Genomic DNA, 15,129 nt, shown 5'->3' on the forward strand with positions numbered 1-15,129 from the left:
TGGCTAAAGCATATAGGGCAGGCGTCGTAATTTTTCGTGAGCGATAACCTGAGAGCTCGAAAACTTGGGTACCTGGCCTAGCCTACGGTAGCTTGCCTAGCTAGCATGCAGGAAATGGAGAAAGATCCCTTTTTACCATCCTTCGTACTGACTGGTATTGGTTGGTTGTTGGTCCGTCTCGTGATATAAATCATATCCTGCCGCTACTACTATTAATATTACTATTAGCACTTCATGACTTTGAGCAGCTATGTATGTATATATGTAAGTATATACTTACCAGCCTGCCTAACGGAGAACGGAGATGCAGAGGGATGTGTGTGTGCTAGCCAATCCAATTCAATTCTCACTGTACGGAGTTGGCTTGGTAGGCTTAGTCAGCTCAGCTCAGCTCAGCACTCCACTTTTACCGCACCGTACCGAGCCGGAGCCTCAATTCCAATTCGAACTTCAACCTCAACCTCAAGCATTGCCAGAGAGAAGAAAGAGGAAAACCACGCATACACGCACGCACGCGACGCACAAACGGACGAAAGCATCGATAGATTGAGCGAGAGACGGGAATTCGGCACGGTTAAAGCGGGGAAATAAATTCCGAAAAGTGGGAGGTGAAAGAAGAGGGATAGAGGATTGAAAGGACGAGAGAAGACAGAAGGATTGGCGAGAGAGATAGGAAAGGGAGAAGGATACGATACGATACAATGCCTCAAGATTTGCCGCCTCAGGGGGGGTACGAGCCTGTGCAGTATAAGGTGCGTGATTTTATGGGTTTCCTCTTTTTTTGTGGGAGGGTTTCTTGTGTCTTGTTGGTGGAGGGGATGAGGGGGAGTGGTGAGGAGGATGACAGATGGGATGAGGGTGTTGGAGGAATAGCTGTTGAGAGGGATGGAACTCGATTCGATTCGACGAGCTAGATGGAGCACAAATGGCGGAAGAGCAAACATGAAGCGCGGGGTGTGCGGAGGGAGACTGGAAGATTGGAAGAAACATGCTGACGGACTGTGTGTGCACGGCAGAGGAACCTCCCCGCGCGCGGATTCCGGCCCTCGGTCATGCTGGCGGCGATGTTTGGCATGATGGGCTTTGGCTTCTACAAGGTTGGCAAGGGGATCCGAGAGCAGAAGTAGGTTCTATATTACACCATTCCATCATACTCCCATCCGTGTTAGTATGCACTTGGGATTGGTTAGGGAGATGGGAGGGGGAAGTCTCAGATCAGGCTAGGCTGGGGATTTGGGGATGGGATGGGTCGGGATGAGTCGAATTGGATTGAATACTGATCTGGGGTATAGTGAGCTTGCCCGCGAGAAGATGTGGTCAAGAATCCACCTCATTCCTCTTTTGACGGCGGAGGAGGATCGCGATCTGGTGAGGAGGCATTACGCGGATCAGGCGCGGGAGAAGGCGTTGCTTGGGAGCGAGACGAGCGCTTATAACTCTGATCGGTATGTTTTGCATCTATAGGGGATATTTGCAGTATCCTGCAGCCGCGAGTAAAGTTCGGGGATAGGCAGGGGATTTCGTATCTGGGGAATGCGATGGATGAGATGTGGAAGTGGGCTAATGCGTGGGTGTGTAGATTCGTACGTCCTACTTTTGCGGTTACCCCGAGTCAGATATCGAAGTAGAGTCTTGCTTTTGGTGGATAGGGACGAAGAGATGAGAGGTGCTTAGGCTTAAGTGGCTGAATGTGAAGTCAGGCTGGAGAGAAGGGCGTTGTACACATTGTATTAGGAAATAAGGCAAGAATCACCGATTGATCTGAAAGTAGTTCGCAGGTCATACACAGCACTCGTTTCTTTCGAATCTGTACCGCAATTTCTTTTTAAGCAGTAAGTAGTGAGTGCTGCCAACTTTTCCCCCAAAGGCAAAGGCATAAGGCATATAAGCGAGAGTAAACATCACATCTGCAAGCGATTCCAAGCCTCACACCCACATCACTCACTCACACCCAACTTTTCTTCCCCTCCTCCTCAACATCCAGGATAATCAATCATTCTCCAACACCACATTCTCCACATCTGGAAACCACCTCGCCAAACCCGCCCCACAACCACCCTGAACCTCCTCCTGCCTCCCCTCCCTCACCATCCGCATCAACACCTCGTGATTCCCACACTCGACCCCGACCTCCCGCGCCCGGCGCACCAGATAACCCGTGATGTACTCGATCTCGGTGGGCCTGCCGGCCCGCACATCCTGCAGCATGCTACTCACGTTGCGGGCCGTCTTGGCGCCCACGGCGGCCACCGTCTCCCGCAGCCGGCGCGGGGCGAAGCGGGCACGTGTCCCGGCTGATGCGGCTTGCAGTTCGGGGAGGGCGAGCAGGATGGTGGAGGACTCGGCGACAAGGAGGTGGATGAGGGCGAGTGTGCTGGTTGAGCTGGTTGTGCTGGTGGGGTTGAAGAAGAGGTCGCCGTTGGGGAGTTTGAGGAGGGCTGTGAGCGGGTTGATGCAGGCGTTGACGACGAGCTTCTCGAGCTGGAGGGGGAGGAGCTCGTGCGCGGGGACGGCGGTCGCGTTTAGGGTTGGGCTGGCTGTGATGTGGTCGAGGAGGAAGTGCCGGGTGTCGGAGTCGGAGTCGGGGTCGGAGTCGGGTAGCCTCTCTTTCTCCTTTGTGGTTTTGGTGGTGGTGAGCCGTGAGGTAGGGGGGGATACGGTGCCGATAGTTATGTTGGCCAGTCCGGCGTGGACGCTGTGGAATGGTCCTCGGGAGTACACGCCGTGGCTTGTTACAGCCGCTAGATACCTCGGCCGGGTCGACGGATCCGGGAAGTAGGTCTCGTTTACCTCTTCCAGCGCGCCCATCCCGTTCTGGGCAAATAGGAGCGTGGACTGGGCATTCAGACGGTGGGCGATGGGTCGGAGGGCGCTGACGGTGTGGGGGGCTTTGGTGGTGATGATCAGGTTCTTGATGGTGGAGTTGGTGGCCTGGTCGGTGGGCTCGATGCTGTAGTTGGATGACTGGGAGGTTATGCAGTTATCCCGGGACGGATTGGAGAGTGTGTCCCTGGTGGTGGTGATTCGGATCTTGGAACCTGCGGCGGCCCATTCTGCGAACAGGCTGGGCCGGTGGAAGAGGAGGGTTAATTTCGGCGGCGTTGGTTGGATAGCGAGCTTGCAGGTTGTTAACGGCTGTTTGCTATGCTATCAATTCTATCTTAACGTTTACGGAGAATGTGGTAGGTGTGAACCAACAGACAGAGATCTGTATCAGCAGGGCCTTGAGGAGTACCAGCTAGACGAGAAGGTCTATTTACTTACAGCGTGGGCGAATAGCCGACCGAGGTTCCCCAAGCCCAGGATGTGGATTGGGGGGTTGGATAGGGACATGGGTGCCATGGATGTCATGGAGAGACCCTGAGGCGGCCGGATAAATGGAATGAATCTCTTTTACTGTTTCGATATTGTGCAACTAATAGTCAGTGCACTGACTTTGTGACCTGCGGGCTCTCGGTCACAGTCAGGACAAGCAAGTGTCCCAGGTCAAGCAAGTGTCCCATTTCAATTATTTCAACTTGTATTAGATATAACTTAGCAACGAATATTGCTATGATATTCAAAACTAGATGCATAGATCGGCGTAATCGAGATCTTTAAAAGTCTAACCAAGTATAAAATATTTTTATTAATAATTTAATAATAAATAGAATAAATAATGTTTGATTATCGATTGAATTTGATTGAAAATCAAATATTTTGTATTAAAAAATCTATGTTTTTGAATATTAATCGTCTTTTGAATTGAGCTTTGATATAAAAATTTGATATTTAAAAAATTCTTAATCAAGCGGACTCGTACCATTTAGCTTTTTTATTATAACTTGTATAATTATTATTTTGTTTAAGTTACAAATATAATCGAAAAGTTGATGTTCTTGAATTTTCGCTAAATTGTCCGAGCTTTTTTCGCTGTTACAATTGTGATTTTGCGTAATAAATGTTATTTTACTTATTTTAATAATAAAAAATATATAATATGTTTAATAAGTAAAGTATAATTCACTTATCTCGATTCGTATATTTAATTTTTATTATTGTATCTTTTTTTGTTATTGACTTATTCTTAATACAAATCGCGATTTTCGATTCTTTTCGATAAAGAATCAAAAACAATTTTTTTTTACGATTTGCAACTTGAATTACTTGATAATAAAAAGAGCTATATTGATAAAAATTGAATGCATTAATCGGCGGAATCGAGCTCTTTAAAACTATCAAATTTTTAATATCATAGCTTTATTCGTTATTAAGTTATTTCTAATACAAGTTAAAATAATTGAAATGGGACACTTGCTTGACCTGGGACACTTGCTTGTCCTGACTGTGACCGAGAGCCCGCAGGTCACAAAGTCAGTGCACTGACTATTATAAGTGGCATCTTCATTGATTTCAGGCTTTCAGGCATACTCACTGCGAAGGCTAATTTATGTACTTCACCGCCTTTCCCGGGCTTTTGGTGGCGAAAAGTTCTGCCGTCTACTCTACCAAAGTTCACCCTCTCGCTGTCGCACTTGCGACCATCGGCCCATGTCTCGCGAATGTGAAGACATTACCTGGCTTGGCTAAGCGTGAGGAGGTAGATTGCACATGGAATAGAATCAACTTCGACGTTGTAAGTTTTTCTATCAAATATGCAACCGCCTATATCAACATGAGCATCTAACGTTATACAAACGCAGCCCGTGGACAAGTGTGCTGGTCTTAGTTGGCCATGTCTCGGCGTAAGTCCCTTCCTCTCATCCCTTCTTTAGGGTCCAAGAACAAAAACAAAAAACTCATTGACCGATTGTATAATTCCCTGACTTTATAAGTGATTGAATTAGGGATCTAAATGTACGGATGGATGGTGTAACAGTGTTCCCGACGTACGTATCCCCATTCCCAAGTACGAAAGAAGGGCCGCTGGATGTTCGCTAACGTTGTTTCAATAGGATTGCTGGGTTAACTGCGTGCGTATACCCTCACCGCGGCTAAGTTGTTTATTTGGTCATTCAAGATTCTAGTGCTACGTTGCCGACAACCCGCGCCCGATGTCCAAGAGTAAAGACTGGAGGTCGTTTTCTTGGAGATGGAGAGGTTGCTACAGGAGTGCTGGTCTATTCTGTATTTCTATGAACTCGCTAGTCTGGGACTATGTTACATACAACTGCTTTAATGCTTTGTATACAAGACCGAATATTCGTTTAGTGGGCTATCACCAGTGACCCGTTTGTATGGTTTGACTTCAGATCTCCGAAATGAAGGAGCTAAGGAGATTGGGAGGCGAATAGGTTTCCGGATGCGTTGGTGTTAAAGATGACAGCACCGGGGAGAGTTTTCTGTCCAATTAAAAATACTGTATCTTTATTTATCGTGCCTGGTCATACTTTCAATGATAACTGTTGGTAGTAGTACATCAATATCGACCCGAAGTAGTTAGTAGGTGGGGGTGATGTGGCAGGCTCGGGTATCTCAGGCACGGATGAGCATACCTCGCTTAGCGTGGCACGCCTTTCAGGGAACCCCCAACTTCGGTAGAAAACCTATTATAAAGCTAGTACACGTGATTCCTTCTAATCGTATAGAAGGAATCAGCTCCCCTAGACGTTGGGGAACACACAGAAGTCAAGTACCATTTTTACCCATTGTTTTGCAACTGCAAAAAGCTACGTGCGCTGCACGCTAGTGATTACGAAGTTGCGAGCGTTCGCTACCGGCGATCCAACAATAACGATTATAGTACTTATATGATACTACTCGAAAGTCTGGTGTCGTCAAGATGCTCTGAAACTCTGAGCCTTTCACGTGACTCGGCTTATAGCTTAATCCGCTCTATCAAACGGCAGACGGTCTACATGTTCCTCCGTGCTTATGCTCCGTCTATATGCTCCTATTTCGCTGAGTGTTTGTAGCGCCTATCTTATTTCTTCTTCCACTGCTTCTAGGGTCTCACTCATTACTGTATGGGTATCAATTTCCTGCTTCGTCTCTCCTCAAACAGCCTACTCCCAAAGCTCCATCCAGGATAAAATGTCGCATCCTTCGGATAGCCTGTACTCTGCGAATGGAGCATCCGCCTGCGAATCCATGAGCGATGCCATCAGTCCTACAGCTGGCTACTTCAATCCGAGCGAGATGCCGTCCCATTCGATGGTTCGTCAATTCTATGGTTCATGATCCTACCTTCGGCCGGGACATGAAGGTTGAAGACAAGACCTGGATACCACCGCCGAATCGACATCACGGACGGGACACAGCTCGAGAGGCTCGCCCCATCCCCTCCTTCTACCATCTCTTCCATTGCATAGGTACGCGTTCCGAGGCACTAGCTGCAGGACCACTCCATATTCCCCCTCCTCACGTATTCCTTTATCATCTGTGTCTCGTCGGAGCGAAGACATTATATCGAGGAGAGTCATCTATTAGACGGACTCCCGCCCGCCTTCATAAACTCATAGTCCAGTATTGCCACGGATGCCACACGCGTCAGCCGACAGCAGCTATAGCACGTTTACGGAACATCGGTTGGAAGCTGGTATACAGTACTAGGCAACTGCTATTGGCCACTTAAGCGAGAACATCAAAATCAACTTTAGATATTCAACCATCACTTCTCAATTGCGTGATAGTTGCGAATAGAAACCTTACAAATATTATACCATTCGACTCCTTGGAGCTCATTTATTCTTCTTTATTTTCGGCGTGATTATTAGAATGCGCACGGACCTTGATATTTAGTATGCCAGCCTTCAGCCGCGATACAATCTTCAATTCTATCCGGCATACTCTGATACCGACGGCTACTTTCAGGCACGGCAAATCTGTAAGCCTGGTACTCACTACATTTTGTAGCTGATTCTTTTGAGCAATACCTCTCTTGGTTTTGGCTTCGCTCGTGAACTCAGTCTCGGTATTGGCAAAACTGACATGTATTCAAGGGCGAAATCCTAACATTTCCTGCTAACCCTGGTAAAGAGAAAGTCAAGATAGGCAATGACAGACCCTGTGGACTTAGTCGCAAGCTATCAATGCGTTTCACTTCAGATTACAGCCTAATTTCCAGAAGATGGCGGAGTTGAGCAATTTGCTGATCGAGGCTGTTACTCTCAACATGGGGGTCAGTTATGATATCAAGATCGAGGTCTCTGGACAGTCAAAATTCGCTAGTATCTCTGGTGATGTTTCGTTCCCCTCATTTTGCTGCAGGTTCTGGGCAGGACCAGAAGTCAGGCTGGGGAGCGTCGGGATCAGGGTATCCTTTCTCGTCACGCCGAATCCTAATCGAGACCATGTCCGGAGACATCGACGGCAATTATCCACTCATGGACTACCTACCTAGGCCTCCCCTCTGAATTTGGGAGTATCAAAGTGGACGTATTCCCCCAGGAAGTGCTACCCGACTACACCCGAAGCTCCAAAACCAACGGATCTGGAGACACAGACTACGTACGTCCGGAACCATCGCCGTCAACTAACTGCCCCCCCCATTGGTCTCAGCGACTCGTTATCGTCTTCTATTAGGGCCACGGTGCAGTAGTTTATATATCCAACTTCAATCTCTTCTGATCTTTTGTCCTGAACACCCCTAATTAATATCTATAGCGACATGACGATTGATTGATACGTATCAGCTCAAAATTGCATATATATACATGATAGTCAGGTATGGGATAGCCGAGTGTTTGACCTTGACATCGACCACCGAAAAGCAGCTTCCGTCTCAGCATCCAAAGTCAAGGCCAAAGTCAAGTGTGCTATTCATTCCAACGTAGTATATTCACTTATGGCTCAGCGCACGCGCCAGGATGTGGACTGTGATTCATGAATGGGAGAGGCAAGCCATCAGGTTCAATCAAGTACTTTACTCCTCATCCTTTTCCCTTGAATTTAACGTTCAGCACACTTACAAGCATACTTACAAGTCTCAATCGAAAATGACCGCGATTCCCCTCGACATCTACTTCCTCATTCTGTCCAAACTCTCTGCCACGTCCCTCGTCGCCTTCGCCCAGACCAACCGGTTCTTCCGCAACCTCATCAACCCCGACCGGGAGCTCCTGGTGAAGCGCTTGCTGGAGCTGGAATGCTTGCCGCAGTACGGCGGCGGGGAGGTGACGATCAACGCCAAAGCCAAGATCATCGTGCCTTCCGGATTGGTCGCGTATGCCTGCACCCGCTGCCTCCGGATCCTCCCCCACACCCACTTTGATAACCACGCGCTGCTCCGTCTCCGGTTCCGAAAGCCGCCACCAGGGTCACGTGTGGCCGGCAAAAGCGGCGGCTGGGTGAGTAACAATGCGAAAGCACGGGGGCTGCACCGCCAGGCCGAGCTCCGAGCCGACACGCTGGAGAACTGGATGCGGCGGATCAACCCGGCCACCCACAGCGCGGCCGAGTGGACGGCACTCTACCACATAGGCAGCCATCGTCGCCGCCGCTGGTGCAACGAGTGCAAGTTCGTCACGGGCATGTGGGCGCGGGTGTCGTCCTACCGGAGCGGCTGGGAGAGAGGCTTCCGAACCTCGAACATTGGTCCCGTCGACGTGCCCGTTATCAAAGGGCGGCACCGGCGCTGCCACGACTCCACGGAGCGCTTTTTCTGGGACCTGTTCCCGCTAGCCGAGGACGCCGAGTGCCCGTGGCGCTTCCAGATGCACCGCCGGGAAAACTGCAACTGGTGGACGCTGTGGTGGATCCGCTGCCCGGGTTGCACCGTGTGGCAGGAGGTGGCAGCGTTCCGCCGCGGCCAGGGAAACACGGCGAGAGTCACGCCCTCCGACCCGGAATTCTCCCTGGTGGAGGGAGAAGTGCAGTTCGAGCATTGGCGCTGCAACCACTGTTACGTGGCGGAGCGGGGCGAGAAAGAACTGTGGTGGGAGCTGATGAAATCCTGGGAAGAGAAGGTCGACTACGAGGTGACTATGTTCAGAAGTAACCTTGAGGATACCTTCGGCGTCGTCGACTGTATCAAAGACGTCACCAGGGGTCGTTACTCGTGGGCGAGCATCGTGGCGATGGACAACCTTTCGTCACCGCAGCCGTTGACGAGGGTTCCGACTGGCAGGGAACTACAAAATGTCACCGATGACTCTGTGAGGCGGCACTATTACATGATTCTGAGGAGGTGGTATCACACCTTGGATAACCCGGGGGAAGCCTTGGGCCGCATGCTGTACGAGAATTTCTTCCGCTCGTGGATCAATGAATACGAGGTGTTGGAGAAGAGGGTGAAGAACTTGCTACGCCGCACGCAGATGCTCCAGCAAGACCGCAGCATCCTCATACGCTATGCATTGCACGGCGAGGGTCTCGACAAAAGGCAGGAGGAGGCACTTTGTTCCACCATGGCTGATTGTACGGACCTCCCGGACTTTCGTTATAGCTTCTCGAAACTTTTCATAGCTCATCAAAGCCTCAATTGTTGAGTTATCGACATATGGATTATGGGCTGAAATCCTGTTTTCGGGCGATCGGTTGGGCTTTCGAGCGCGCGACTGCTGCTGCGATTATTTTATAGCGGGTACATACCTAATAGTAATGATTTTCGTGACAATCGATTGTGTTATTGGTTGCGAGGATTATTTGAGAATGAGGGCGTTTCCAAGTCTTGATCGCATACCGGTATGTAGACGTTTAAATTAACTTTATTAAACGGTACCTAGGTAGACTAGATAGACGCCGGTGTGCGTTTAGCGATGGGGATTTTTCCGGACCCCCCATTTCCCGTTGTCCGCGCCAGCCAGTCAGTTCTGCGTCTTGAACCTTGGCATGATGTAAAGGGAGGATTTGTTTACGCCGGTGGCCCGGTGGCCCGGTGTCGCATTGAAGATGCGATTGATACCTACAGTACTACAACTAATTTGATGCATGGATTTTCTGCCTTCCGTACTGCGAAATATGCCTACTTATCCAGCGATATCTTTGGGCGCTGGTTTGATTGAGCTGCATTTTTGGCTGGACGGATTTTGAGGTTACAAGTACTACTACGTAGTATGTTACCGCTTACGTTTTTGGATCGAAAACGAAGAAGGTTTACAGATATGTATGTATCCTCGCTTATATTATTACACCGCTGCACCATATCTGTGGGATCTTCAAGTCCTTGTGGCGTCTGATAGGGCGCGGGTCTCAGTCACGATTCTGAAATCGGCGGCATATACGTAGTACCCATCGCGGCCAAGGCAACAGAGTGTAATCCAAGAATCACGACAATCGCTGCATTGCAGCTTCGTACACGGATTGTGCATCCAAATCTCGATTCCCATGATCACTTACGGGTGACCTTTCTCCTTGTACAAAGTACCTCTACGTACTACGTACTATCCCCCGCCCAAGCTCCATAAATCGTAGAGCGGTGATTTCTACTACGTCCCAGGCGTAAGTATTACCCCCTGAGGTTAGGGTAACCAGGGGGGTTAAAGTGGAAACTATACTTTTGAGGCACCCTCAAGGGATAACAATTACGCCTGTACCGTGGGTTAATGGCTTAAAGCCCTGTCTACCTACTCCATTGCACGGACTAAATACTGGCTCAGAGATACTTTGCAGGGCTGAATGAATCCTTACTTATGCTTCGTACTACTAAGTTGATCGGTTTAAGAGCTGGTAAGATCCCTTGCCAAATTATGCTTTCGACATGTATTCATGGGGGGAGAGTAAAGATAGGAAGATAACGCGCTTGGCTTGTTCATCAAGGTACCGGTCGGTAGACCTCCCATCTCAGCATCCTGCCAAGAAGTCAAGGGCTCGGCAATGACACCGAACATGCTCTTACTATTTGTTGACCACAGCTTTTCCAGAAGGTTAGGATTTGAATTTGATACTTCTCTCTCACCTTATAACACGCTTGCCCTTGCTATATTAAGTGTACGATTTTACGAGATGTTTTCGGTCGACCGGGCTTGCAACCGAGGAGGCTGTGTATGGCTCTTGGCATCTGTTTGTTGACCACACGAGGATACTCTTCATACTCTGTACCGATATTCCTTCGCGTTTCGCGTTTCGCATCTCGCATCTCTGGGGTCGCCTGTTTGATAAGTGATAGGTAGAGTAACGCAAAGCAAGGCAAAACTCTGTCAAGGCGTTGAGGTCGTTTTCGCATCGCCTCTTGCTCGGCTCGAGGAGATCCGAGATGTTTGTTTGAACTTTGGATGTCGCCTGTCTTGGGTAATGGGGCCTTGGCTCACCGACCGGAGAGTAGGAGCCGAGTCATCTTATGGCTCCGTCTTGGAATGGCCATCTGTGCAGCAACCAGGTTCACGGGCAGCCTGAGTGGCTGCAGCCGCGGATTGATACCACATTTAACCTCACTTAACCCCGTCCAGGCTTGAGCAAACCCTTGAGATTCGGATCTTAACGCCGAAGCCTACCTCGTGCAGCAACGACATGCCAGGACAAGTACTCCGCTCCGTCCAACAGGTCATACCTCCGTCCTCTGTGTACCTTTGACAACGCCGGGTCTGATCTCTCAATTGATGCGCATCTATCCACTTTTCCATCTCATCGATTGATAATCCCGTTGCTAGCCAGAAATACACTGGCTTGGCATAAAACTCTAAATTCTGAAGGAATTTGAAACCGGAGTTGCTAGCGAGCCCTCCTCATGGATAGTACCTTTGAGACGGTTAATCGGCGCAAGGAATCCCTCGACTGCGGGGACATCGAGGCCGCCAATACGTCAGAAAGTCAATGGCTGATAGGCATGAAGCAGTGTAACCCGAGATGGGGGGTGAGATGGTCCGCAAGGGGGAGCGTCTAGAATAGACGGGGGACAAGTAAGTATATCCTCGAATGCCAGCACTATTGCTGGCAAAAACTACTTAAAGAAGTCAGTAACGCGAAACAAAGGCACTGACTGACAGTATCTCCAAAATCAACTTCAGGGCACGGTTTTCTGAAAAATGGCACCTCCTTTTATGCCACCCAGCTCAGCTGAGAAACCGGAAGTCCCAACATGGATCCCTCCCCGCCCAACAAAAATGCGTCTCGATTGGGCTGAGCTTCGGACGATCGAGTTGTCTCTCCTTGATTCAGATGATCCCGCTGTCGTTGCTGAACTTGTGGCCACTACCAGAGCCGCCATCAAAGAGGACGGGTTCTTGTTCCTGACAAACTATGGTGTCTCGCTTGAGCAGGTACATTCCGTCCCGGCAAAGCCACAAGTCAAGTTTCTGATTGACATCTTGAATAGCTGCATCGTCAATTTTCCCTAGCTCAATATCTCCACTCAAACATATCCGTCGAGGACAAGGAGAACCTGCTATGGGACCCATCAACCGGCGTCTTCGCAGGTTTCAAGCCTCGCTTCGGATGGAAGGTACACTTCCCCGTTGTCAGGTGCGAAGTCTGATTGCTCACTGACGAGGCCTGCAGCGAGAAAAGGGCAACTACGACGGCATCGAGCACTTTAACTTCTACTCCCCCGAGTTTGCGGACCTGAGCCGGGTGCCGGCATGCATCCTCCCATTCATGGACGAGATCACGGCATTCTGCGATGTCAGCCACTCCCCCCCCCCACCCCAAAAAAATTCCAAATGCGCGACTAACAGGTTATCCAGTATCTCGTGAGCTCCGTCAACCGTCGACTGCTGAAACTGCTGTCCATGGTTCTGGAACTCCCGGCGGATTATCTATGGGGTACGTCGGACGTGCTTGTTGACTCGTGCCCAACAAGCGACCGCTAACCGAGCTCCACTCCACAGACAACGTGCAGTCGCACGACGGGCTGGTCGGCGACGGCTACTTCAGACACGCGCTCTACTATCCCCTAGATAAAGAAGCCAGAGCTGCGCGCAAGGGAGTCAGGATGTACGGGTGAGTCAACCAGTCACCCCGATCTGCTCGCTTCCGAGCGCTCCACGGCGTGAGCGGTGCTGAGTAAAGTTTGGGGGCAACAGGCACACCGACTACGGGACGACGACCCTCCTCTTCTCCGTCCCCGTCACGGCGCTCCAGATCTGGAAGAACAACAAGTGGAAGTACGTCAAGTACAAGCCGGGCGCGCTGGTCGTCAACCTCGGCGAGACGCTCGAGGTGATCTCCGGGGGCCACTTCAAGGCCACGCTGCACAAGGTCGCGGACCCCCCCGAGGACCAGCAGCACGAGCAGCGGCTCTCCCTGGTCTTATTCAATGGGTCGAAAGGGGGTATGCGTCTGAAGCCTGTGACAGGTACGTGCTCGCCTACTTTGTTGTCTCTGAGAAGTCGGAAAGGAAGGGCATGTGCTGACGAGCAGTGTGACTAGAATCGCCGCTGATACAGCGCGAGGGATTTATACTCGAGCAGGGAGTTTTCATGCAGTTCAAAAAGCTTATCGATTCTGGCATTCCGGTAAGATACCGAATCCAACGCGTAGGGGGAGGGGGAGGGGATGTATGTCTGGGCGACACGCTGACATGGCGAAATTTTTTTTCAGGTCCCCACAAACAAGGAATGGAGAGAAGCTCGTAAGTTTCCCCCCCGCGATGGAGTCTTTCTTTTAGGAATACAGACAGACTCATGGTTATTCTACGGACAGAAGTCAGAACCCGCGTCCAACTCCCTCCCGAAGAGCGACTCCACGGGATCAAAGAGGTCAACGGCACGAAGTACGGACAAGACATCATCCTCGGCGTCCCGGTCATGCTGCCCGTCTAAGATACCCTCTCTCCCGTGGCGAGATGCGACCGGTCGAACGTTCGCGGCTCCTGTAAACTTTTTTTTTATTTCGAGACGAGATCCTTCATCGTCGCGGACACGCACCGACCCTCTCCGTACGTACTTGCTTGACTTAATAGTAATCATTCGCCCGGCCTGTTCTCCTGCGGCGCCGCGCCTCGCCGCGCCTCGCCTTTCCTCTCCTGATCCGCGACTCCTCCTCCCCAGCTCACCCAACTCTGTCTGTCGCGCTTCTCGCCAACGCTCATCATGGCACACGGCACACAGCACACGGCTCCTCAAATCTCAGCAACGCCTACGATCGATCCTACCGCCACCCTCCCTGCTTCACCGAGGTCGATCCAGCTTGGTTCGGTTCTCTCCAGTCTAGCCTATCCTGTCCACCAGAAGAAGAAGATCTCCATCGCCCACCCGCTCGCCCGCCCGTCCATTATTCCCCCCAGCTGGGCAACGGCCTCTAGCTTCGGCTTTGGCTTCGGCTTCCGCTTCGGCTTCCGCTTCTGCTCCAGACTGGCACATTCCCTCACCCCCCCTCGCTCAGCGTCCCCCTCCTTGGCCGGGCAGATACATACCCACCCATGCTCGGCTGGCTGGCTCGCAGGCAGGCCACCACGACGGGCTCGGTTCTGAGCTGGTTACCACACCTCGGAGATCAAAAGCAGGTCCGTCACGGGATGGGGATCTTGCGTCTTGCTGTGTGCTGTGGTGGTATCTATCTATTTGTCTGTCTGTCTGTCTGTTTCTCGAACGGTAGTCGTATAGGCATAGGCCGTCAGTTGGTGGCTCCTCCTCTTTAGTTGGTGGCTCTTCCTCTCTAAACCTTGGTTGCTTGCTTGCTTGCTTGGGGGGCGGGGGAGGGGGATCCAAGTCCGTCGGTATACATACCTCTTTCGTTCTTTTGTTTAACTAGCTAGTTATCAGGGTAGAATTGCTTTCTCTCCCCTCCTTCTCTTTTTTCCCTCCTTCTCTTTTCCTCTTTCTTTCTTTCTTTCTTTCCTTCTGGATGTTCTTTCTCACGCATCGATAAGTCAGTCAGTCAGTCACAGTCACAGCCATGGATCGGTTCCTGGTTCTCGGATCATGGACCTGTCGTCGTTGTTCTTGTTCTTGGAAGGGGGACCGTATGAGGATTTAGAGTATATATAGGATACGATACGATACGGTACGCAAGGGAACTGCATCAATTAAATCAACTGATGATCGATTCTCTCTCGATGTGCTATATGCTTGCTTGCTTGCTTTCTTCCTCTGTTGTTTCTTTGCTCTTAAACCTATCCTTCTGCTTTGCCGTGCCGATCGATGGCCAGCCAGCTAGCGTACTAGGATAGGAAAGGAAAAGAAAATAAAGGTTTACTCTAATTCAATTCAACGATTTAGAAAGACGATATTGCGCTTTTGCATAGAGCGGTTTGTACATATAGATATAGATATATATATAAGTGGGTATATATACTGGCTTTGTTGAGAAGCTAGGCTGCGAGGGGCGGGATTT

The 15,129-nt window shown here is 50.3% G+C and overlaps 5 protein-coding genes across 5 annotated transcripts; 4 read left to right on the forward strand and 1 right to left on the reverse strand.

Moving 5' to 3' along the window:
* Positions 1–701: 701 nt before the first annotated feature.
* L3040_008704 (uncharacterized protein) lies at positions 702–1,628 on the forward strand (the record flags this gene model as incomplete). The annotated part of the gene is made up of 4 exons (XM_007290863.1): positions 702–752; positions 1,017–1,123; positions 1,293–1,445; positions 1,580–1,628. 4 exons carry the CDS (start codon positions 702–704, stop codon positions 1,626–1,628), a joined length of 360 nt encoding a protein of 119 aa, XP_007290925.1.
* A 361-nt stretch (positions 1,629–1,989) lies between these two features.
* On the reverse strand, positions 1,990–3,351 carry L3040_008705 (uncharacterized protein; the record flags this gene model as incomplete). The annotated part of the gene is made up of 2 exons (XM_007290862.2): positions 1,990–3,117; positions 3,265–3,351. The coding sequence occupies 2 exons, from the start codon at positions 3,349–3,351 to the stop codon at positions 1,990–1,992; spliced, it is 1,215 nt and encodes a 404-aa protein (XP_007290924.2).
* Positions 3,352–4,429: 1,078 nt separating this feature from the next.
* Positions 4,430–4,817, forward strand: L3040_008706 (uncharacterized protein; the record flags this gene model as incomplete). The annotated part of the gene is made up of 3 exons (XM_066157166.1): positions 4,430–4,615; positions 4,683–4,724; positions 4,815–4,817. 3 exons carry the CDS (start codon positions 4,430–4,432, stop codon positions 4,815–4,817), a joined length of 231 nt encoding a protein of 76 aa, XP_066010425.1.
* A 3,099-nt stretch (positions 4,818–7,916) lies between these two features.
* L3040_008707 (uncharacterized protein) lies at positions 7,917–9,407 on the forward strand (the record flags this gene model as incomplete). Its single annotated transcript, XM_007290861.1, has 1 exon — positions 7,917–9,407. The coding sequence occupies one exon, from the start codon at positions 7,917–7,919 to the stop codon at positions 9,405–9,407; it is 1,491 nt and encodes a 496-aa protein (XP_007290923.1).
* Positions 9,408–11,960: 2,553 nt separating this feature from the next.
* L3040_008708 (uncharacterized protein) lies at positions 11,961–13,616 on the forward strand (the record flags this gene model as incomplete). Its single annotated transcript, XM_007290860.2, has 9 exons — positions 11,961–12,116; positions 12,173–12,298; positions 12,355–12,477; positions 12,540–12,618; positions 12,684–12,795; positions 12,879–13,150; positions 13,225–13,310; positions 13,396–13,426; positions 13,498–13,616. 9 exons carry the CDS (start codon positions 11,961–11,963, stop codon positions 13,614–13,616), a joined length of 1,104 nt encoding a protein of 367 aa, XP_007290922.2.
* Positions 13,617–15,129: the final 1,513 nt, after the last annotated feature.

This window comes from Drepanopeziza brunnea, assembly GCF_022702325.1.
Source record: "Drepanopeziza brunnea f. sp. 'multigermtubi' strain 214-2 chromosome Unknown ctg16, whole genome shotgun sequence".
Lineage (NCBI taxonomy): Eukaryota > Fungi > Ascomycota > Leotiomycetes > Helotiales > Drepanopezizaceae > Drepanopeziza > Drepanopeziza brunnea.